This window comes from Phalacrocorax carbo, chromosome 18, assembly GCF_963921805.1.
Source record: "Phalacrocorax carbo chromosome 18, bPhaCar2.1, whole genome shotgun sequence".
NCBI lineage: Eukaryota > Metazoa > Chordata > Aves > Suliformes > Phalacrocoracidae > Phalacrocorax > Phalacrocorax carbo.
The window spans coordinates 8,926,337-8,951,279 of record NC_087530.1 but is presented as its reverse complement, the minus strand read 5'-3'; the positions used below and the strand labels follow the sequence as shown (position 1 = coordinate 8,951,279).

Sequence of the window (24,943 nt, the reverse complement as noted above, 5' to 3'; positions counted from 1 at the left end):
CAATGGCTTCATTTCAGATGATTGTGTCTCGAGAATGAGAAGGAAAGAGGATCTCCTACCTACCCTGGCCCTGCCTCTTTCCTTCACCCAAATGTTAAATTAATCCCCTGCGGTTGCTGTATTTGATTATGGGACTCATTGTACCTGGTCTCCCTCCCTTGGCCTAGGCTTGCCCCTGGGAAAAGCACAGCAGCAAGAAACAGCAAGTAACTCTTAAATGTGCCCAGATGACACTGACTCCAGAGGCAGATGAGAGGGATGAGAAGCTGCAAGTACAAAACTGCTGCTCTGAAATCCAGCCCTGGGTTTCAGAGGGCAGTGGTGCTCCATCTGGGTCCAAGAAGGATCCAAGAAGGATCTGGTTAGATAGATTAATTAGCCTTGCAAAGGTCTTTTTCCAGACCAGGCTATAGGGGGGAAAAGGGTGGGCTGAGAGCACCACAAAGCACTTCCCTCTGCTGAGCTGGGATTTGTATCTAGCTCATTGAGGATAATTAGATGATCACCATCAGATGGGTAAGCTAAGCTCTCACTTTCTGCACCATCACGCTAAGACAGGAGCATATCATTCTTGTTTTTCACCAGCCTGAACCAGCAATTGTCTCTTTGAGCTGTGATGCTGTCCCTATATAATTAAGGCTGTCAGTCAAATTCAGACACCTAAACACTACGAACTCTATGGCTTACGAGGATTGATCACAGGACTTTATTGCTTGGCAGTCAAAGCAGCATGTTGTGGGCTCTATTCCCTTATTGGAGGAACAAATTGTAGGGCTGTGAGAAGGAAACCTCCCTGGGAAAGTGGTTAGGTGCCTCCAGTGCTTGCTGGATATGCTAGCTGTGACCATGGGTCCTGTGCAGGGCGTGGGATAAGCCACATTGACCCTGATCATTGTTTCTAGTTCAGAGTCTGCTTCTGGGGCTCAGGGTATGGGTGGGACCTGCCTATGCTGGCAGGGAGTTTGAGTGCTTATTTCCTGCCTCAACTGGCCAGAGAATCCAGCAAAAGAATGAGAGTAGGTCTTGACCCTACACAGCCGCTCTTCTCCGTGCATGGGGTTCTTATGGGTCAGCAGACAGAGCATGGGTGGACCAATGTTGTAGGGATGGAAGCACAGTATTGGGGTGGGCTTGCAGGATGGGCACCCGGCCTGCCTCTCTGCAAAACAGCCAGGTGAAAGCTTATCAGCCCTGTTTTTGACTGGTGTGGTCTCCACTGTTTTGCAGGTTGTGCATGGAGACAGCATGGACGCCAGACCTGTGGCAGGGATGCTCTTCTTTGCCTTCTTCCAGTGGAAAAAGCTGGTGATCTGGCTCTGCATAGGTAAGAAAACCTCAGAGCGTGCTGAGCCCTGATATCTCCCAGCCAGCACTCACTGCCCTAGGCCCTTGCTGGGCTGGGGTTCTACAGAGGGAGGGGAGCCTCCTGGCCACTGATGTCTTCACTGGAGAGACCCCCAAATTGGGAAGTGACAGAAGAGGGGAGGGAAGAGACATGTTTCCATAAATCAGACACATGCAGCCTTAGGTGTCCCCCACAGTCTGAGATGGGGACGACTCCCACGTGTTCCCAACCCATGGGCATCAGCAATGGGAGCACAGGCCCTAGTCATGGGGATTGCTCCAGCAGTTGGACTTTCCAAATGCTGAGGCCCCTCCTGAAAACGGCCCTGCCACCCGCACCTCTTCTGTGCACAGGCTTTGCATTTGTGTTTGTCAGTGGCAAAGCTGGGCTTTTCCAGAGAGACTTGAACTGTGCCTGTTTTGGGTGTATTTTTAGAAAATCAAGTCATCTTGTATGTGTTTGGTGAGTAGAAAAAGCATCTAAAAGGTGGCTTTTTTCCCAAAGTGTAAAAATATTTTTGTTGTTTTGCACAATTGTAAAGTGAATTCTCCCTTATGCCCACTCCGTATGCTGCTTCTGCAGCAAGGGCAAAGGAGGAATAACTTCTTTCAGAAGTGTTAATATTTGCAAACACCCGTGCAAGGCCTGCATCCTGTGTGATATGTGTGCGCAGGGCTGTGGGAGGATAGAGCAGGGTTAATGTGCTTCTGTGATACACAAATTAAATTCCTCTGTGTGCGTGGGAGGTCTAGCAGTCACCCTCTGATAAATGCTGCTGCGATCTTTGCAGGATTAAGGTCCAGAGGTGGGTGTTTACCTGTGTTGTGTGTATGTGTGTAGCAGCCCAGAAGCAATCGGCTGATGAAAGACTCTGTGTGGTGTGTGTAAGAGGTCCAGGAAAGATCCACTGGTACAGTGGCTGTACGAGTGTATGTAACAGCTTGTGATCTCCCTCCAAGAGAAAGAAACCCAATTCTAGTTTCATACCATCATTGAAAGTCTGGTTGTTTGTCACAGAAAAAAACCACTGCTGCTGAATGACCAAGATGTGACAGCTGTCATTTTCGTTAGATGGGTGCAAATGATGGAGGACTTTGTCCCTTCTGCATCTGCAGACCCAGATGCACCCATGTAGAGCAGGGCACTGGGGGTGAGCTGAGCTCATGCTCTGAATCAGCGCAGTGCCTTGCTCAAGGTGAAGAGCTGCTCAGACAGCTATCGTCTGTGTTACTGAACTGCTTTTGGCTAATCTTTTGTCTAATCTTTTGTCTGGCTTGAACCTCTTCATTTCAGCCTGGGAAGCAGCCCTGGTCAGGACTGGAGGATTTCTCCTGTGTGTAGAGTTCTTCTTACTGCTGCCAGTCTTTGCTGTCCTCAGCAAAGGCTTTTGTCCTCTGGACATGTTCCCAAGCACTGTGGTGTGGGTTGCAGCTGCATCCTACCGCCTGTCTGTGGGATAACGGATCACCTTGTGCAACAAGGGCTGTTTGAAGGCCCTTACAGTTCCCTGTCCCCTGTGACATCCCAAGGAGCTGACAGCTATGGAGGAAAAGGAGTGAGGGAGCCCGCACTGTCGATTTGGGACTCCACCGATTACCCCAGCAGTGGGCACAGCCAGGAGGCCTGTGGGTACAGGGAAGGGAAGCCAGGTTTGGGGTCAGGCCAGCCCCAAGGGGAGCATGCCAAGGGGCCAAGGGCTTGTCTGGCTGAGACAGTGCCATGGTTAGTCCCAGTCCCTTCCCCTCTCTGCGCTGTTGCCCTAACATTTTGCAGATCAATGTGAGCAATTTCTGGAGCGCTGTAAGGCTTGATCTTGTAAGCAAGTGTCCTTAGCTGCTGGGGAAAAGGATGCTGCGTTTACTAGGGTTCATCACCAGAAGGCCAGGTTTAGTTTTGTCTCGTAAGGGGCTAACTCAAATATAGCCACTTGGAGGCTCCAAACGCTGAAACAGGGTCTGCTGTTCTGCAGGTCTGATGGCTGCAGGGGCTGGGAAGATGCTGGGAAGATGTCAGGGGGGAGAGGTCCTGTGGGGTGGTGGTAGCTGTAGTGCTGGGGCCGTGCAGCAGCTCCGCCTCTGTCACCCTCTGCATTGCCTTCCCAGGTCTGTGTGTGCAGAGCCTGTGCCACTCCGATGAATTCACACGAAAGTCACATCGAGTAACTTACCTTTTCTTCTTCCCTTTTCTGACCTCCATGCTACTGTGTTCTGGGCTAGTGGTGGGGGACAATTCATTATTGTGGAAAGAATAGGCAACCACCCTCCCAGGATAAAACCTGGGTGAGAATCGGATCCCCAATAAGGTGTGCATCCTTGGGGACTTGGAGGACTCTGTTCTGCCTGGTAGTGACTTAAGGGCAGGGCAGACGTTGTCAGGAGCTCAATTTGTAGACTTCTTTAAGAGACCTCCTGAAATATCACTGATCCTCAGGCCATAGTCTGAGAGCCTTTAGGAAGGGCTAGTAGGAAATGAACCTTGTTTCTTCCACAGGAGGTGTGTTGGTGCTTGCCAGAGATGCTTTGTGTGGAGAAAGCCTTTTATTGGAAGGTTTGTTAGCCATGTCTCATTGTTTGGGGAATTTTGTTGAGAGATGAATCAGTGTCTCAGTGGCTGCTGATGGGTGGAGTCTGGCAGCCTGGGGTTTATGTGCAGATATGCAAGAAGGTGAACAGAGATAAGTTCAGTTAATTGTTGCACAACGGCATCTAGACATGAATGAAAGTGAGTCAACAGGCCACCAGAATGATGGATACAAATGTGTGTGTAAAATGTCCTCTGAAGGACAATCAAAAGGGAAATGTTGCACTGTTTAAGTGATCAGCGTGCAGTGAGGCTTTGCCATGGGTGTCATGAGCTTTGCCATGAAGAGAATGAATATATGAAATTGGGGATGGAACTGGAATTCTGCTCCTCCATCCTTTTGTGGATAAACAATGACAGGATGAATAAGTGTTGCCCAGATGTGTACAGAAAAAGGAATGACGGAAAAGGGAGAGGAACTGGGGAGAGAGAACTAGAGAGAGATGAGGTTTTGCTGTCACGGCAGCTCATAAGGTGGATTAGAAACAGTACTAAGGACTGTATTTAAAAGATGGGAGTCATTTCTGGGAAGTACTTCAGGATAGCTCCGCAGCTTTCCAAATCTCTTCATTATGCAGCCTGCTTCAGCTGCTGTAGTCCTTGTGTCTGATACTGCTATGACTGCTCCTCTCATCTCTGAACCACTGGCTCTTTGAATCTCTCTTGGTAAGTTTGAATCTCACTGGAACCCTTCCCTGATCAGCAAATCCTTATACACGCTCATGGCCAGACCTTTTAGAAGAGAGCTTGAAAAAGTTCTGTGGTTCCATAAACTGCCTTTTGGGCTGCAGAGCTCAGGTATTGCAATGCATTGTCGTGTCTTGGATGGACACTGCACAGCTGGAGAGCCTCCCCCTTATGGGGGAGCCATGAGTGCTGCAGAGGAGATGGAAATACAGCTGGGCACCAGGGGGATTCTGGGCTGACTGGATGGCATGCTTTTGAGAAATGGTCATAGTTCATGATGGTGGTGAGGGAGGAGGGGGAAGTGCTTTAACTCCAGGCTCTAGCTGTGCCAGGAAGGATGGAAAGGGGAAGGCTGACAGCAATGCTCCTGTGGTCGAAGGACGAGCCGTTGTGGAAGTTACTAAATGCTAATGGAGAAAAGATACTCTGTGGGTCAGTGCCTTTTGCCTTTTTCTGTGTGAGGTATTACAGAGCAGCTTTGGTTGCTGGTAGCGCTGGTCATAAAGTGCATACCTTTTATGTGGAAAAATGCTTCAGTTTGGACAGGGTTGGGAGAAGGATGTGACAAGAATAGTGCTTGAGCAGGTTCTCCCATGTAAAGTGTCCTGGCACTTTATGAAATGAAAACTATCTCTTTAGAGCAGAAGAAAAAGGAGAGTTGGCTTGTTGGCAGTGGTGGGGCCACATTTCTTCCCTGAAGATGACTCTTCAACTTCTTGTCTTCCAGTTGTCTCTGTTTTTACCACGTTGCAGCTTCTTCCACAGCAGGAGCTGCCTAGATCCTTTGCCCGGTAGAAAGGCTGGGCTGGCGATGGGTGTTGGGGGAGCAGACATGTGAGAGAAGTGATAGTTGGGTTGAGAGCCTTGGTTTCTGCAGCTACTCAAAGTTCTCTCTCTTAGTGCTCAACTTCACAGCCCTCTCTGCCTCTCACTCTTGACACCGTTCATCTCCTCTCAGTAGGTTTCTCTTTCTCTCCCTTTTAAGCATGCTCTTTCAAGCAGCTCTCATACTGATGAACTTAAGCTGCTAGATTCCAGCTCCCTCCCTTTAACTCTGTCATACCCTGATCTCTGTTCTCAGTATTGCCCCCTCCCATCTATTTTCTCTTTCTCTAACTCCATCACAAGTATGACAGCCCAGGGCTTGGGAAGTGGGGTGCCTCCCTCAGTTCTGCCTGCCCACGTTCAGGGAGAGCAGAAAGTGAAGTAGGCTGTGGCAGCTGTCGGCGAACACTTTCATTTGGCCCCTTCTTCTTTTCTCTAATTCATTAAAGGAATTATTCTGTGGTCTCTCATTCTTCTTCTCCACAATACACTGCACACCTCAAGCAGAGGTTCACTCTGCTAGTTACTGGTCTGCTGGCTATCCACATGACTTCCCATTTCTTTAGTGTCTCGTGTCCTCTGGCTAACAAGAGATATCTTGCAATTTTCCTAGTATGTTGATAGCACTGCATTGCCTTATGGTCACTAAGATAAGACCCATCTGGCTAGAATAAAGCCAGAGTCCTACTAGTCAGGGCTTTGCTCCTCTGATGCCATCCCAGGAGTTACCTGGGAATATCGAAAAGGCCCTCAGCAGATGCTGATCTAACCTGGCGGAGACACTTGTCAGAGGAGGACTTCATCTTTTGCAATCTATCCTTTTTGCCAGCTTACGGTGCCAAAGGTGCCTTGTGGTTTGCAATGGCTACTCTATCCATGGCCAACACTTTCAGAAAATGATTGACTCTCACCACGTTGTCACAAGGTACTGAATCCTTACTAAAGCCTTAACAATTAAGCAGAGGCTGAGGAATGACAATGTGCATGTGACTTTCTTGCCTGGCAAACATGACATCTAGGATCCATCAGCTCAGGTAATCAAATAACTTTCTTGCAGTTCATGGCCAAGCACAGGCACTGCACGAGCCAGAATTTGTACCACTCATTCACAGATGATGAACCTGGGAGCTGGATAGCCATCTCCAGCTCGGCGGAGTGGCAGGCAACCCCAGCGTTACAGGACTACATGCATCTTTGCTCTGACTTGAGAAAGTAATTTAATCTCTCTGTGCTTCACTTTCCTTTCTGCAAAATAGTGGTTGTCTGCTTTCTGCCTTTTTATTACAAGGGAGGAACTATTTGTGTGTCTGTGTGGGGTGCCCCATGCCATGGAACGAGGCTGCTGGGCTGGGCCGGGCCGTGACGTGTGTCAGTGCCCTCAGGTGAGTTCATGCGGCCAGCCATGCATCTGGCAGCACACAGCTGCCTCCATGCTTGGGAACAAGTGGCACTTAAATTGGACAAATTCTGGGTTTGATTCTCAGATTAGTTGATGCTCCAGTAAAAGAACACACGAAAGACGTGGGTTAGAGAACCAGCATCTGAATCTTCTTCCCTGAATCAGCTCTGCCCAACCCTCTGGAAAACGATGACAACAGTGCACTGATGATGTTTGTCCCATTCAAGCCCCTGGATTTCCCCTGGCTTAGGGAAGTATTGATGAAAACAAGGAATAAAATGAGATGTCTTTAATGAGAGAAGATTGAAACCAGGTTATTTGTAGTGACATACTCAATGGCTCTAATAATCATGTATCTTTCAAATATTTAATGAGCTGCATAACATGCTGCAGACTTTATTTTTCACTAACTACAAAGACCCCAGTCTCAGCCACATTGGAGAAAGGTGTATGGGAGTGAGTGTAAAAGATCAGGAGATCCTTTGTTCCTCCGAACTGTCCTGAGTCCTTCTGAGCACCCACCCAGAGCAGCAGGCCACAGCCAACTCGGGGATCTTTATCACAGCACTTGCTGGTGTGCATGGACATGCCTTCAGTACCTCTCTGCCTTTCTCCTACAGATGGAGGCGGGGTTTGGGCACTAACCACCCGGGAGTGGAATGGGAATGTCTCTCAGCTGCATATTCTCAAAACATATGTCACCTATGACATAGAGACGTACAAACTGCTGCAGGTGAGCACAACACCTAGGGTATGATACCATACTGGAGAGCAGAGGGATGGGCATCAGTGTTCTGTGTCTTCCCTTACCCCTTACTGTTTCAGTGCCATGCAAGTGGAAGCAAAACTTTTTCATTAGATTAACTAGTCCCTTCCCTTAGTAAATGCAGTCTTTTCCTATTGTATGGTACTTCAGGTTTGGAGCCCTGTTCCTACCCAGAAAAGGAAGACTATTCCCCACCTCTCACAGCACTGCAGTGTTATTCTCATTCCAGCATGTCCCATCACCACTTGCCATTTTGCATTCAAACCCCTTTTTAGAGTTATATTTCTGTCCATAGTCTAGACCTCAGAAAACCTGGTTCTCCAGTGACGAGCAGCTGTGCTGTATAAGCCCTTTCATACATGGTCCTGTGCTTTCTCTGTCTGAACACCATTATTGATAATTAGCTGGCGTAAAATGGGAGGAATCTTGGTTGGCATTCCTTGAAACACTCCATTCTCACAGATCTCTGGCCTGAGGCTGGCTGTTATGCCCGCTGCTTCTGGAGCACAGATTTCCCCTTCACTGCACGGTAGAGGATTATTTCATTAATGAATCTAATGATACTTTGTCTTTGGTCCTGACCATCTTTGTGATGGTGCTGTGCAATCTTTAATTAACTTTAAGCCTGCCAGGCACTACTAGAATGTTTATAATCTGCAACAAATGCAGGAGAAGCTTGAAGGCCTGGTGTAGTAAAATAACCTTGTCCAAGGTCATGCATTGACTCTTGGCTGGGGCCGAGATTACATGCCAAATGCCTGACTAATGAAGCAATGCTGTAAAAAAAAGTACATTTCCCTGCTAAAATGTTTGGAAAGTGCAAAGTGGGCCAATCCAGGCGAGGAGTGCGAAGTCCTCAGTTAGGCTTCGGGGACTAGAGAGCATATCCAGCTGCCTGCGAGCATGGTGGCCGTGCTGCTCTGTCACACAGCTTTTAAGGCAGCATTTGATTTTGTACACGGTCATGTTAGCTTTACGTGAGCAGAAGGCAGTTTTGTAGCACACAGGCCAGGGACAGGAATTGAATGCGTGGATTAAAAGTGAGGTATCGCAGGAGGGCTGCCAGCAGGGAATACACATAAAGTGGTAGAAAAAGGAAAAGGCAGAAAGGCAAAGACCTCATATAGGCTTTGTCATGGATGTGGATTTGTTAAAAAGTATGCTGATTTCTTCCATCCAAAGCTTTTTGAGTTCCATGGAGCTTTATGTCCTATCAACCCAGAGTTTGTGTGTTCATGATCCCTCATCTTCTGCAGCACCTTTTCATAAGAGGCTCTTTGTTTGACATTTGGGAGTGCTGTCCATGCACCTGTCATATTTTATTTACATTTTTTTTTGCTATTTTGAGTGTGGAAGAAACTACTGGTCCCAGCTGCAAAGGTGTTGCTGGTGTCAGTATTGTAAAAGTATGAGTTTGAAATCCTAAACAGATGTTCTGTCTTTTCCCTTCCCAGAGATATATGGCACCATGGGAACCATCGCTTTGAGCTTAGCCCTCCATATGTGCTGAGAGGTCAATATTGCAGGCTTTGGTTACTCTGCCAACATGACAACACTACACCAATACACTATTACAATATGGGTCACTCACAGAAAACAGGGGTAGAAAATGCCTCCCCTTCAAACTAAGGTGTTCTCCATCGGGGAACCTACTAGACAAAGCTGGGAGTCAAGCAGCTGAGAGGTCTGGTAGCTATTGCTGGTGTTACCCACGGAAATTCCTGCTGGCACATGCCAGGGGAATGTGTTGGAACATGCTTTGTTCTCAGAGAACAGCTTGGGCACAGATGCTGGCACCTTCAGGGTGCCTTTCATCTGTCCTAGTTTGGCGATGAGGGTCCTGTGCAGCGGAAGTCTTGCAAGGAGCTGCATGCAAAGTTGGATTGGGCAGCATCTGGTGTATTTTGGACAGGATGAGAGGCACTGTAAAGAATAATCTCTGCCTCTCTTGCCCCTGCAGGTCTTTCAGCACAATATCACTGCTGAGAGGAACTGACTGCTGGTAATGATTGAGTGGGGGGTGATTGCTGACACAGCCAGTCCTTCCTTCCAGGCACAGAACTGCTCCTTGCTGTCTTCTCCAGACATCACTGATGATCCCAGTTGGGCTTTGCCCTTGTTCCATGTTGTTCTGAGCAGGTCATGTCAGCAGGTCACAGTATGTCCTGTCACATGTAAGGAGGGAGATGAATCCCTGAGATTCAGAGCACTTGCCCTTTCCTCCACTGCCCTCTGGTTTCCACCGCTGACTGCTGTGGTGGGGGGTGGAGTGTTGCACAACCCTTTTGCCTTGAGTAATCCCCTCCTGTTTTGTAAACAGCCATCCTGGGCTCATCAGTTATTTGTGAAAAGCACTAAACTGAGATTAAGCTGGTTCTCAGCCCCTGAGAAAGGGAGGGAGTGAGGGTGCAATACCTGCAAAGGGATTTCAAACTCCTTCCTAAGCAGACTGGTGTGAGAGAGAGTCATAGCCATCACTTTGGAAAAAAGCCAGGTTGAACACTCAGAGATCTCAATGACTTGCTAGTTGTTGGGAATCATTAATGTCTGCAGGAAACAAGAAACATTTCTTTTATTGTTCTGTTTGACTATATGCACTTCTGGTTTCATGGAGTTGGCACGGTCTTGTAGGAGGAGGATTTCTGGTCAGAACAGGTGAAAATTACCTTAGTACCTCCTCTGAGACCTTCTCATGGCTTTATGATCCCATGTAATCCCCTCATCTTTTGCTTTTTTTTCCTCAGCATGCTGTCTGGAGGTTTCCATGTCTCTTCCAGCTTGTTCTAAGCATGGAGCCAACCTACCAAGTCTACTTTGTGTGCTGAAGATCTTCCACATTTAAGAACACCCACTTAAGAAGCCTTAAATCCCCACTTATCCGTGGCTGGTTCATGTCCCCATTCCACCTCTAGGACCACATCTTCTCATCCTTTACTGCTTCCTTGCAGCTATATCGTATTTCCCCTTCTTTACTTCTCTTGTTGCTACTTTCTTCCTGGCCTGTTATCATCATGGGTTCACCTCTCTTGCAGCCTCACCAAAATGCTGCCTCTACCAGCAGAAAGAACCTACAGTGATGAACCTACAAGCTGATTGGTATGTTGGTGCGACCACTTTGCTGCAGCCTCCTCAGCAAGGTGCTCATTGGGAAGCAGGTTCCTCCTGCATAGCTATCAGAGGGCAAACTCTAACAGTGGTGTTGGCTTAACTTGCACCAGGCTGCATGTGTCATACAGCAGCACCATTTGGGGTGTGGGAGCGTTAGTACAGTACCCATTATAACTGCTAACTTTTTCCACAGGAGATGAAGCTTCTGCTTTCCCTCCCAGTTTCTTCTTCCCTCCCCTTTGCTGTGGTCAGGCTTTCAGGGCACTTCCTGGCTATTCGTGTCACTCCTTTTCCTGGCTAACTTCTTTTCTACTACCTCATCCCTGTCTCCAGAAACACCCCGTCTCCCACCATCTGCAAAACATTAATGCCCTTCATGTTGCTTCCACTCCTGTTCCCTTTTGCCAGCCTGGTTCCTCCTCCATTAGAGCTGAAATTGTTTTGTCTTGGTTGGTGCATGCAATGCACAATGAAAGAAATGCTGGCAAAGCTCCTCCAAAGCTGCCTTGCCCTGGGAGACTGGTGGAAGAAACGGAGGTCCTGGTCCAGCTCAGTTTGAGGAAGGTCCCCTGAAGGCTGAAAGAGGATGACCTAATCTTCCAGGTGCAAACAGAACTGAACCAAGCTTGGGAGAAAAGGGGTGTTTTAATAAATGCCTCTTTATCAGGTAAACGCTGGTTTTGGGGTTTACTCTGTACACAAATAAGTCTTTATTCTCTAAATAGCACATAATAGCCACACAGGTTCTGCAGATTCCAAAACTATGGTGTTCCAAATGCATGCAAATATGCATTTGGATCTGGCTCGACCACTCTTTTGGAATTTATTGCTTTGTAAGTAACAAAAGTGGGCTCCCAACTATGCGGACAATTAGTATTCTATGTTCTTCTCCTGGTAGAGTAAAATGGCATAAATATCTTAATGTTTAAAAGCTGATTCATAAAGCATGCTATGAACTAACCCCAGGAGATGGTTTACATTTTCCCTCTAGGTAATGCGTTTACACAAACTTTGACACAGTTTGCAGGAGCTGTGCCTGCACTTTCTGCCGCAGTTGTTGCAACATCTTCCTGTCATGTAGTGTCAGCTCATGGTAGTGAAACCATAAACATGAGGCTCAAGAGTCTTAGCACTGGTCACCACCTGTGGCAGTGCTCTCCGAGTCTGTAGCAAGCAGGTCTGCTGCTCAGCTTTTTGCTTTTATGTTTAAGATCTGGCTGGTTTTCCCTCAAACCAGGGTTCTGTAATCTCTCCAGGTAACCACGGTCATTAGAGCTGCCTCTTGTTTCAAACTTTCCCAGAATGTCTAAGCAATGTGGTGGAGGCTTAGTATTTAACCATGCTTTGGTGGTGGCACTGAATCCCCAGATCAACCTTTCTTGTATCCAGTTTAAGAAGTCTGAGATCTGCAGTCCTCCATGTCCTACACACCTTTCGTGTTTGATAGTCTGAATAAATCCTTGCCCTACAGCAGACTCATTATTATCAAGAGACCTGGGGGAGAGGAGGTGGAATAAGTAGGATAAGGCAAAGCCACAGTAATACAAAACATATGTAAATTAGGCTATGAGATACCATAATAAGGATGTAATGGAGGGGGGAAGAAAAAGAAAATGAGTCCTATTGTTGTTTCAGCAGCAAAAGCTAGCATCAGTCTGAGGTGGTAAATCCACCCTTCTCAGGGCTGCAGAAAGGCAATTATACTCCTTCTAAGCACAGGACATTTCATACCAAGGCACTGTGAATGCCTTCGCATCAATGGCAACAGTGAATCCCTGGCTCTGTGGCCAGCCGAGGGGTGACCATGGTTCACCCGAGGCAGAAGGGTAGGGAGGTGCTGGGCTGTTTGGTGCCAGCCTGCCTCTCTCCAGGGGTCAAGGGAGCTCCACCATCACTCACTGCCTCTCCATGAATGCTTGGCAAGCGAGTCTGGATGCCTTCACCATCTGTGTGAAATCCTTCCAACCATTTAGATTAAACATTGACTTCAGTAAAATGTAGGGCTCCTAACTGACCTGACATAGTCCATATGGAGTAGCTGCCACAGATAGTGACTATCTTGACACTGATTAATCACTTCTTCTAGCTGTGTAGTTGTCCCTGGTTACTTGACACAGTTCTTCCCTAATAGCTTTTGAATAGTTCTGGGGTATTCATATGACCTTGGCTTTGGGGAATAGCCCATCTGATGACACACATTGCCTACTTCAAAGTAGGTTTGGCTGCTTTCCATTGAACGCACTTGGACACCAGCTTTTTTGTTTTTTTTTCTTTGCCCTTTGTGCACCAGTACCTGCCCTTTTCTCCAATGGGAAACACCTTAGCTATGCTGGATTCCATTTGGTTTAGGTGGCACCATTTGCAATGGGCTGGGGCTTGGTCTGTGCTGAATAGCATGTAGAGGCTGTCTCTGATTCCACCTCCATGTCCTTACCTGTCACTTACAGTCACAGGCATGACAAGCAATCTGCATTACTGATGCTACTTGCTTTGAAACTAGCAGTTAAATGATCTATAACTAGAGTCAATCATTGCTCAGACAGACAGCAGCGAAGCTGTCTAACACCCCAAACTAAATGCAGAGTTTCTCTCTCAATTTGAACGTTGTTCTCTTCTTCAAAGGTACGAGATCCAGAAGCAAAGGCAATAGGTCTTCCAGGCTGATCTTCCATCAAGCGTGAGATTATTATACCCACATCATGTGGGGAAGCATCACAAGTGAGAGTTATAGGCATCAAGGCACTCTAGTAAGGACCTGTTCCGATGGCACCAGTTTCTCAGCTCCTTCACCAGCCTTGGTGCAGGGTGCGTGTGGATCAGCACTGTCTCCATCCCGGTCAGCCAGGGGTTACTGTGTGAGGTGGTGACTCACCACTTCCAGCAAGCAATGTATTTGTGGAATTCACAGCAAAAAGATCTTAAAACTATTTTCAGATTACCACCCCACACACACCCTCCCCACATCCCCCACAGCCCCCATTTTTCCTTGTGATTTATACAAATTGTTTTCCCAGCAGAATGGCTGGGAAAATTCAACATACTGTTAAATTTTTTCAGGCATTTGCTTTTGCGTTTCCTATCCACTCAGACAACCTTTCAAACTTGGACAGGTGACTGACTTGCTGAGTATAAGGACTGGTGATGTGTCAGCTGAACCTCAAGGGCTCAGTTACTGTCTGCACACCCTGAGCCTAGACCCCAGCTGCAACCTGGTGTGATTTAAGCTTGATTCACCACAGGTGACTGCTAAGCTGAGTTGTATTAGCTGATACTGTGCTAGTTAGGAAGGTGCATATGGCCACCGCTGCAAGCCATCTGAGAGCAATGCTGGCTCAGCTGGTGTAGCCTGACTACACGCCTGGGCTTCTCAAGTACTTTTGGAAGTTCTTGTGGTGCTCCTCATCTCTAGCTCCACAAATACTGTGTTGTCTAAGTGCCAGCATCTCAGGTATCCTCTCTCCCATCTGATCCATGACTCACAACCAAATAGTTGTTACAGATGGTCCTTTCACATAAAATAAGACCTGGTTTGTTTAACCTTGAAAGAGTTCTTGCCATGTTCTTTGCTTAGGATGTCTACTGAGGCAAATACATCCTCTCTTCTGGGTAATAGCTGTTGTTCTACATGTGTTACTGGGTTATCCGTGACCTTGAAACTACCATAGATATAGACAGCCCTATCTGTTTTCATAGCCATCACCAGTTGTTTTCTTCAAGCATTTTGCTAACTTTTCTTTTTGGCTGGAGTTCACAAATGATTTTCTTTTAATATAAGCAAATACAAGATATTTTGTCAGTCCAGCTACACTGTGGCAGTCTTATGCTGTGTAATACCTTGCTTGAGATCACAGAGATTGAGTATAGACTGTCTGCTGTTGTGTTACTTATATATTCTAATAATGTTCAGGAGAACAAAGATTACTTGGGCATGTGTTTTTAGAAACACAGATTTTCTGTAACACCTCCTTTCTAAGAGATCTTTGATGATCCCACCAGTAAATTGCCAGCACAGTGAGTCATGTTTCATTTTAGAAGTTATTCTTGTCACTTTAAAGGATTCCAAATAATACTTTTGTTTCTTGTGAACCAAAAGAGGCAATTACATAGACATTATGGTTTTCTACAGTCATTGCACATTGCTGTATGCAAGCTGAAGAATATGAAGTTAACCAGCATTGACTTTCTAAACTGGTGGCTGGGTTTGATTTGCTAGCTTGCATGTTTTCTGCTGGTGCCCCATCCCTTGCAGTTTCTATATGATTTGTCATTGAACAAATGACAATGTGTATTGTGAAGCTGTCCCTTGTGATAGAAGCAGCACATTCTCTGAACGTCCTTCAAGCTGTACTTTCCACTTGACCCCTAAGCATGGCTGTTGGATGGATTTTTTGATGCTCCCAAACTCTCCAGCATCTTCAGTGAGTCTCCATTGAAATGGTAATTTCTAGAGCATACTTCAGGCTCATCTCAGCTTTAGATAAAAATTAAATGTGGATTGCTTCGTTCTGCATATTGAATACTAAAAGATGCACTCATTTGTCCTCTCTGCAGACACATGATGCTCTGCCAATTTCCTTAATCCAGGCACAGAAGCAGTCAGCAATTGTTTCCATTCACTTTTGATTCCATCTGTAAAAGGAAATACCTGCAATCACGAGAGGCTTTTCAGAACAGGGATTTTGTAGAACTTGCCCAATTTCAACAAACTTTTTGTCTGCTGGCTTAATGGGCATTATCTGGCTGCACATCAGGGTGTCGGTTTTAGCTCCCATTGTGCTGCCATGTGGTTTTCATCACAGAGATCATCTGTTATTTTAGGATTTCCCCATATCTCAGTGCCTTTCTACTGTCCTGCCAAAGAAGTCCAATCCCCTCCTGCCATATTTTAAACTTTTCTTTATAAGTGGATTGCTCACTGGCCTGATACTGCAGCTTATATTTAATATCAATTTTCAGAGATTTTCATGAGTAGTCATTCCCTATTCCATCTACTTCTAAACTAGTAGCCCATTCTTGTCTCACATTTTTGCACCTTCCCTGAATACGTGGTGCTAATAATCCCCAGCAACCCTATGGCTAGATCCCCAGTAACACTTCATAGTTATCTACAGAAAGACAGGAGTAGGTACATGAATGCACTACCATTTATCAGAGTAAATGAAGGCAGGGAGCTTTATTAGAAGGCTCACAGCTGATTTAAATTAATATTGCCAACTGTGAGGTTTTACAAAGCCTCTTCCAGAAACAATAGCCATGTCTGCACTGTAAATTAAGGATGGTATTGAGATGTACTCGCTTTTGTTGCAAGGCATCAAACACAGATTCAGGCATGACCAGGGCAGATAGCTCCAAGCCCAGCTGGGGTGTTTGTGCCTCTCCGGGCTTGCTGCCCGCAGCAACCCACCCACACCAGGGAAGGCTGTGAGGTCCTGGTCTCTGACTGCTCTGTGAATCTCCAGTATTTACTCCCCGTGCCTGGCTGTGTGCAGCTTGTTCCTGCGATAATTGCAACACTGTGGTCCAGCCAGATGGCTAAGACATAGATGCATGTTAGTAAGAGCTCGGCCATAGATAAACCTGTTGTCACCTGCCTCAAGACAGCATCTGCCACAGCTGAGCACTTCTCCGCTACTTGCCAGTGTGGTGTAGCTGGAGCATGGCAGAGGTGCAAAGGCAGAAGTCCTTCACTTTATGCAGTGCATTCGAATTCTGGGATGTGAAGCATGGCCTTCCAGAAATTAGACTCCAAATTTCACAAGTTTCCTCTGCCAGTTTCACCTGAGCTAATCTGAGGCAATCAAGTAAAGAGGTACACTGATACAGTCCATGGTCCTCTTTAGTTTCTAGTCAAACTTCCTTTTTAATTGTTTTTTTATATAACTAAAAAAAAATGCAAGAAGAGCAATTCACTCAGAGCATGTCTAAAAAACGGGCAGCTACCAGTTTCACTTCCCTCCTTGCTCTTCACGACTCTGTGACGTGCAGTGAGCAGCAGGAGTGGTGAAACACAATGCTCAGCATTTCAGGAGGTTTCTCGCTCCAGGTCTTTGACTGATACCCATGTCGCTTTCTCCTGCATGCCTGGCCTCCTGAAAATGCCCACGAGAGGAGCTCCTCATCCGTGGACACTCGTGGTGCTGCTGCAGCTGGCGCTTGTCCCACCAGAGCTGGCAGGCTGCCTCCTCAATTCCTGTCTGGAGGTACGTGATCTCTAAACGAGCATGAAATCCTTCTGTTTCTCTGGTGCAAATTTTCCCTCTGCTTGGGAGATTTGTGCGTCAGGTCTGTTATGTGTTAGTTGTCTTATGAAAGCCCATCTTTTTTCCAAGGCTGTTACCAAGGCAATTGAAGTATTTGAAATAAATGCTGGTCTCAGAAACCTCTGAGAACCAGAACCAGCAGCATGAACCATTTCTTCTTCTGGCTTTCTGTACCTCTGAGGTTACTGCAGTACAGTTTATCTAATAGATTAGGTTTCCCTTCAGGAAGAAATCCAAGCCCTGTCTATATTTTCTGCAAAATACAGTATTTTCACCTGATTTGTACTGTAGAGCGATTTCACAAGTACCCCAAGTGCCTGGCACTAGTCAACCGTCTTTTGTACACTTTTCCCGACAATTATTACTTACTGACTGTGGTTAGAACTGCCCGCTAATCTGCAATGTAGCAAAGCTGAGAGCTAATCCTGGACTCGCAGTGCATATGCTGTTTTGCTGGCTCTCCCAAGGGCTGCTGCCAGTTCGGCCTCAAGGAACACTGTCCTGTAGTTTTGCACCTGCTTCAGTCAGCAAGAAATGTAGCTCTTCCTGGGGAGTAGGGCTGGTTCTATTAGAAGTGGGAAAGATACTTAGGATATATGAGGTTATTTCCTAAAACTCAGGGCAGCTTGTTTAGAAATTAACCACAAGGTTAGTCATTCTGCTCCTGCTTTCCTGACAGTGTAATTTTCTGACGCTTCAGGAAGAGCAGATGTTGACCGTGATTGGATCTGCCACTGTTACAGGTCATCCCTAACAAAACTTTCAGATGCACAGAACTGAATGTCCCTGGAGTTCCTGTCGAAGTCCCAAATATCACCCAGAACTTGGATCTCAGTTTCAGCAATTTGAAATCACTGGGATCAAATTATTTTTCAGCAGTCCCTGAACTGCAGCTTCTGGATCTTACAAGGTAAGGACCTCTTTTATGTGGGCACTGTTAATCTTGCTTCACCAGCTGGGCCACTATGGTTGCTTATTTTGGGGTCTGTATCCTTGTTTCTGTCTCTGTGCACATCCCCATGGGCAAGTGATGTGCAGCTTTTAGTCCAGTTACTGAGTGCACACCCTCTACTCAGAGCTGGGTCTGTCAGTCTGATCTTGTAGGTTGGGATGTGAGAAGGAGTGAAAAAATGTTTTACTTCTCTCTGAACATGAAAAATGTCAGACTTCTCACTGTTACAAAAACTCTGAAGTGGAACATCTTGGGTGAGCTGTTTTTCTAATCACAGTTTAAAAAAAATAAAATGAAGGTACATTCATTTTCTAAAAGGCTGTTTTAAAATATCAACATATTCTCTTTTCCCTTCTCACATATCTGGGGGAGGACATGGGGGAGGCTTATTAGCAAATTTGAATTGATGTATAATTTCCATTGACTTGAGACAACAGTTTCTCTGGGTAAATTGTTTCACTGAAAAATGTCACTCAGTCCCATCACAGTTACAGCTCCAAAGCGGCTGAGTGGCAGAGCAGGTTTGCTGTAAGGCACTGGCTGCATTATAAAACTAATTTTGCTTGAATTCATTGTGGAATGGATTTGGTTCTCAAATTTTGGATCTTCCCATGTGAAACCACCTTTAGGTGGCCACCCTTTTCTTCCCTCTCCCTTTGCTGCTTTAGAGTCATCACGGCCTGGGGTCTGTTGCCTCTCAGATATCATCAGCAAAACCGCTGACAGAGTTGTGAGCTTTGCTGCTGCTGCATCATGCCGGTGCCAGTGGGACTTCCCAGATGTGGCTGAAGTGACAGTCTGAAGGCTGTGAGGGTGCAAGGTGTAAGGGAGTGCTCTATCTGGTTGGCTCTGCCATCGCTGGTGGTCATTATGATGTTACTTTGGCCTAAACAGAAAGCTAAAATGCTTCTTTCCTGCTGCCTGCATGAATTTTTGACTTTCACTGTGGCTCAAGGTCTCTTGCTTTGCAGATGAACTTCAGATTTAGAGAGGGAGGAGGAGGCGAGAGAAGGCCTCCTGCTGTGGGAGGGTTCTCTTTGCACATTCAGGAGTGCTGGCTCTGCCCAGCACGGTAAAGCCAAACCAACCCCCAGTGTGAAGCTGAGCTTGAGAATGTTGCACCAGTGCTTAGTGCAGTAGTGTTAGTGAGCATGTAATGAAAGGGACAGTGTTTCATGCACATTTATTCTTTTTTTTTATGCCCAACAGGTGCCACCTCCATACAATAGAAGATAACTCTTTTAAGGATCTTCATAGACTTTCCACCTTAATTTTAACTGCCAATTCCCTCCAGTACCTGGGGACAGCAGCCTTCCATGGCTTAACATCTCTGAAAAAACTAGTATTGGTGGAAACCAGCATAGCCTCTCTGACTGACCTACCCATTGGACACTTGCATACCTTGCAGGAGCTGAATTTGGGCCACAACAACATTGCTTCAGTGAAGCTTCCCAAGTATTTCACCAACCTGACTTCTCTGAGGTACCTGAGCTTTCGCTCCAATAAGATCACATATATCTCCAAAGGAGACCTTGATGCCCTGAAGGAAGCAAACAGGCTCAACCTCACCCTGGTGCTTTCCTTGAATGATATAAAACACATAGAGCCAGGGTCCTTTGCAAACATTCACCTTGGTGAGCTGGTTCTAAGGTCCTCTTTTGAGAGCTCACATGTGATGCATTCTCTTCAAGGCCTGACTGGTTTAAAGGTCAGCAGACTAATATTTGGAGAATTCAGCGACAGTAAGAGAAAGCTAGACTCTGAGACTGGCGTCTTAAGTGGACTGTGTCAGGTACAAATGCAAGAATTTGTCTTAATGAGTTACAGGAAATTTGAGAAAAAGACAGACACTCTTTTTGACTGCACACACAATGTCTCCAGTATTCGGTTGGTGGACCTAGAAATTGAAGAGTTGTCACAGGTTCCTATGTTCTCCCAAGTGAAACAGCTGGAATGCAAGAAATGCAAGTTTAAGGAAGTGCCTGCCATGAAGCTCTCTCTTTTCAAGGAGCTGAGAGTGCTTCGTATTACCAAGAGCAAACACCTCAGTAGTTTCCAGGAGAAATTTGAGAGTCTAAGTAACCTGGAGATCATAGATTTGAGTGAGAATCGCCTCTCCATCTCTGGCTGCTGTTCCTTTCAGTTTCACAAGTGTCAAAATTTGAAACACTTGAACCTAAGCTTCAATTCTGATGTAAGAATGAATGGGGATTTCACTAATATAAAGAATTTGCTATATTTGGACCTGCAGCACACAAAGTTATATGGTCCTGGCTCCTACCCTGTCTTTCTATCCCTTCAGAAACTCATTTACCTTGATATTTCCCATACCAGTGTTTTTGTTAAATCCCAGTGTACATTTTGTGGCTTGAACTCTTTGCAAGTGCTCAAGATGGCAGGCAACTCCTTTGAGAACAATAAATTGGCCAACAACTTCAAAAACCTAAGTCACCTCCACAGCTTGGATATTTCAAGTTGCAAATTAGTACAGGTGGATAAAGGTACATTTGACGCCCTCTCTGAACTAAAAGAGTTAAACATCAGCAACAATAAGCTACTGAGCTTTGATCCTCTAATCTACAAGCCTCTCCAAGCCCTCACAGTCCTGGATTTCAGCAACAACCGGCTGAGTGTTCTGTTGGACTCGGCCCTGGAAATCCTGCCTGATAGTCTGGTCCTGTTAGACATCTCTCAAAACGTGTTTGACTGCTCTTGCGTATACATGAACTTTCTGAAATGGATCAAGAAAAAGCAGGAGCTACTGCAGAACAAGGAGTTGATGATATGCCACACGCCTGCATACATGAAGAACATGAGCCTGTCAGGTTTTGATTTGTCCTCCTGCCAACTCAAAGCAAGCACAGTGGCATTCTCAGTGATCACGTTGCTCGCTGCAGCAGTGATCCTCTTCATGATTTACAAGTACTACTTCCAGATATACTACTCATTGGTGCTGCTCACTGGGTGTAAACACTCTGCAGAAAGGGGTGACACCTACGATGCGTTTGTTATCCACTCCAGCAAAGACCAAGAATGGGTGATAAAAGAGCTGGTGGAACCCTTAGAAGGAGGAAAACCTCCCTTGCAGCTTTGTCTTTATTACAGGGATTTCCTACCGGGAGTACCCATTGTCACCAATATCATTGAAGAAGGTTTTCTGAGTAGCAGAAATGTCATCGCAGTCATCTCTACTGACTTTCTGGAGAGCAAGTGGTGTAGCTTTGAGTTTGACATTGCCCAGTCCTGGCAGCTTGTTGAAGGAAAGGCTGGAATCATCATGATTGTACTAGAAGAAGTGAATAAGGCCTTGCTGAGGCAGAGGCTGGGTCTGTCCCGATACCTGAGGAGGAACACCTATCTGGAGTGGAAAAACAATGAAATAAGCAGGCACATCTTCTGGCGGCAGCTGACAGATGTCCTGCTAGAAGGCAAAAGATGGAATCATGAGCAGATAAAGCTCATGTGAGAGAAAGAGAGATCACTTCTGTCCTGTCTCCCATCCTGGCCTTGGCTGGTCGCTGGTGCTCAGAAGGTGGTTCTTCTGTGGCTGTTCAGAGTTGGGGGATGTAAAAGCACTACAGAAATACCTGCCTTGGTGGTCACCCTTTCTCAAGGGAACTTGCAAGCGAAGGAGTGACAACAGCTAGAAGAGCTGCATATCTGAGGTCCATGCTTGTTTATAGCTGTGGACCAAAGCTGGTCCAGCAATCCACACAGGTCCGTGGCTTGGCGAATAGACGGACTGCTCTTACCATCATTTGTCTGCCTCTGAAACTGGATTTGGGTCCTGAGGCCATTTACCAAGTGGAACTTCAGGGTCTGTTGCTTTGAGTAGTCCCCAGGATCTCCAGGGGAGAGAAAAGGCACAGGATTCTTGGCTCTAAAAATAGTGGGACCCAGAAACAAGATTTGGATCCTGAAAGTCTTCAGTCTGCCTCCTTAGGCACCATGACACAGGGGAAAAACCCTACAGAGGGAAATGGGGTGCCCTACAACCGCAGACCACCTGGCAGCTACTCAGTGAAGCTGAGCAGTTATGTCATCGCTGGGGGGGGAGGTTGCTGATGGAAATTTCCCCAACATGTTTATTTCAGTTTTCTTTGAACCGAGACTAAATATTGAACACCCCAAGTATTTCCATTACCTGGAACTCTTATTTATATCCAGATTATATAGCATTTGAGAGTGGTTTCAAGTCTTTTGATAACCACAGATCAGTGGGAGCAGAAGAAGCTGCAGAAATGCTTGATACCTTTTTTAATCAGGATATTTCTGCTCCAACTGCTTCTCCTTATCCAGTGTTTCTAGATATACTGTGTGGGACTGTCCTATATGAGGAAGATTGAGCCTGAGCAAACTGTTTTGATGTTTATAGCCAGCCAGTTCTTGAATAAGCTTTTCCACTCTCTGGACCAGCCTTAATTCACTGTTGGAAGGCACTGCAGGAGCCTTCAGCCCATGGTTTGAAATGGGCTTTAGATATGTGTGGAGCTAGCAATGAGGCTGAAAGTCCCTCGTCCTCCCTCCCATCACGCTGTGGCAGCCTGTGGTCCTGGTGGGCATCTCAATATGCGTGCTCAGCCTTTCCAATGGTTCGGCTGATACTTTGGACGGGACAGTCACTGGATGGGAGAGTTTTGCCTTTGTTTTACTGAGAATGTGCCTGACATTTTGCGGTGAGAATAGATAGAGGAGAAAAGTCTGGGTTAGCCAAACTAAATGTATCCCAGCACTGCCCTGAAAAAAAGGCAAGGAAAGTCTAAATGCCATTGAATCATATTACAGAGCACTCCATTGATGTGTTGAATATTGAACACCGCTCTCTATTTACGGAAGGCTTTGGTTGGGATTAATCACTGAATTAGTCTAGTTTTAAACTTGCAAATCCTTCTATAATCAATGACGTTCTACAGAGATAAAACAGAAGCAATTGAGTGGTGAATCAGATCTGATATTTATTCAGAAGGAAGGGCCTGATCCATCTCACTTTTCTAAGCACCAGTCAGTGACATCTCCGTGGAAGCCAGTGGTGAGATCGACATCAGACACTATTTGCAAAAGCCTGAGAGCTAGTTCCAGGGCTTGGGCTGGCTAAAGCTGAATCACGGTTCCCTCCCTCTGTGCTGTGTCAGTAGTACATTGGGATAACACTACCAAAAACCCCCACAGGCCTCTCTAAGGGTTTTTGTGACCCATGAGATGAAGCTTTAATAAAACCAAGCTCGATGTTCACTTGCCCAGCGAGTTTGTTTTGCATCTGCTAAGTATTGTTGCAGCAATTTCCAAAGTGCGGTGCTCCTCACCTCTGCTGTGATTGATGGGCCCAAAGCGCTGCACCTTGCCAGCAGACCTGCCTCCTCACCCAGAGCAGAGGCGGCTGGGGCTGGGGAGGGGGTGCAGTAAACCAGGGCACAGCTTGAGGTTCCCTGGCTTGATGCCAGAGGAGGGCATGGAGAACAAAGCAAATATTAGCTCAGTTTTCAGCAGCTACAAGTTAAATTGAAAAACAAAAGAGGAAAAATTAAATGGGGTGGGAGTTCCTGCTCCTGAACTGAGCAGCACTGAAGAGGCATTTCTCCCTCGCTCTTTCTCTCTGTGGCTCCTCACAAACAATTTGTATATGTATTTCTGGCACAAAGCAGAGCGTCCTATGATTCTTGATTGTAATTATAATAATGAGTTTCAGAAAGCCTGCAAGTAGTTTGGGCATTATAATAAGGGTTTAGGACAGTATTGTTTAAAAAGCGAGTGTTTGTTGAATATCAAAGCAACTTTAGGAGGAGAGCTGCCACGTGCGCAATTTAAAAAGAAACTAGTAACTTGTTCTTTTCTTCCTCTTCAGAGCCTCTATAGCAGAGCTGGATACGTGACTTGCCCCAGGCTTTTTTACTTCCTGAGAGAAAGTGCCGACCCCACCATAGCTTCTGGAAGGGGTGAGGGGAGCGAGACGGTTCAGTGAGACAGAGACTGGAGGCTGGAGCATTCAGGAAACAAGGGAGTTTGGAAGAGGTTCATCCTCTGCAGCCCCGCAGTCACTATCCCTCCTGCTTCCCTCCATGCGTTTAGAGATTTGGCTAGGCCTCAGCCGTAGTTGGAGCTTTGAAGACACGAACTGATTTCTTTTATCGCTGAGACCTTCAGCAACAGAACCGGGATTACTTTTTTTTTGCTGCGTGGCACAAGGAGGCTCAGGAAGGGCTGGCTGGTGACATGAACACCCCGTGATGGGACCTGGGTGCCAGGCACAGCCACGTGTTGTAAACGCCTGCTGGATGAGCGGCTCCCAGCCCTCCCTGCGGGGGCATTAACCTGCCCTGGCACTGCCTGTCCTCCGTACTTTGTGGTGTCTGAGTCTAGGAGGGAAGAGGCTGTGTGAACAATTGTATTTTCACCATTTAGCCAGCAGAGAAAAAGTAGACTTGCTTTTGGAAACTCAAAATAACTTTCCCCAATACTATAAATGGGGAAAACATTGTGGTGCAAATGGAAGCAGACACACCTCTTTGCCTTTTTTATAGGAAGCTAATTTCTAAAGTAAAACCAAATGTTCTCATGTCTCCAAACATGTTGGCATGCATTGTTGTTTGAAAATGTTCACTGTGCAGCAGGTAGCTTTGATATTTATTTTTTTTGGTGAATAAATGAGCAGCCAACCAAACGTTCATGCGGGTCTGCACTCATCTCTCATGTAAATAGCTGAACATGTTCCAGTTATTAAAGCATCCATTTTACCCAGGTCATAAAAACAGATGGCGACAAAGCTCCAAAGGGTTGTTGCATCCAAGCTATTTCATTTCATTTGTATTGGGGATGTGCCCTGATTTCACTATGTGCTTAATTTGACCCATGCAAAACGCCAGTACAGATGAAGCTCTGGTCTTGCATCGCAGAGGGTGATGTCTCGGAGGCGGGCCATCTTGATGTGCTGGCATCACCACCAAGATGTGGCTTGCAGTGAGGGCTCTGAACAGAGCAAACCCTCATTAGCATGATTGCATTATATAAAAGCTGAAAACTAGAG

The 24,943-nt window shown here is 46.2% G+C and overlaps 1 protein-coding gene and 1 pseudogene across 1 annotated transcript; both read left to right on the top strand.

Annotated features, from left to right (window-relative positions):
- Positions 1–227: 227 nt before the first annotated feature.
- Positions 228–13,360, top strand: LOC135316246 (CMP-N-acetylneuraminate-beta-galactosamide-alpha-2,3-sialyltransferase 4-like; annotated as a pseudogene).
- Positions 13,361–16,697: 3,337 nt separating this feature from the next.
- Positions 16,698–24,584, top strand: TLR4 (toll like receptor 4). Its single transcript, XM_009514274.2, has 3 exons — positions 16,698–16,910; positions 17,714–17,880; positions 19,132–24,584. Exons 1-3 carry the CDS (start codon positions 16,788–16,790, stop codon positions 21,386–21,388), a joined length of 2,547 nt encoding a protein of 848 aa, XP_009512569.1. The 5' UTR covers positions 16,698–16,787; the 3' UTR covers positions 21,389–24,584.
- The last annotated feature ends 359 nt before the right edge of the window (positions 24,585–24,943 follow it).

Coding starts and splice junctions, on each gene's coding strand:
- TLR4 (XM_009514274.2), top strand. CDS start 16,788: ATGCCTGGCCTCCTGAAAATGCCCACGAGAGGAGCTCCTCATCCGTGG. Junction 16,911..17,713: donor TCCTCAATTCCTGTCTGGAG/GTACGTGATCTC, acceptor CCACTGTTACAG/GTCATCCCTAACAAAACTTT. Junction 17,881..19,131: donor CAGCTTCTGGATCTTACAAG/GTAAGGACCTCT, acceptor TATGCCCAACAG/GTGCCACCTCCATACAATAG.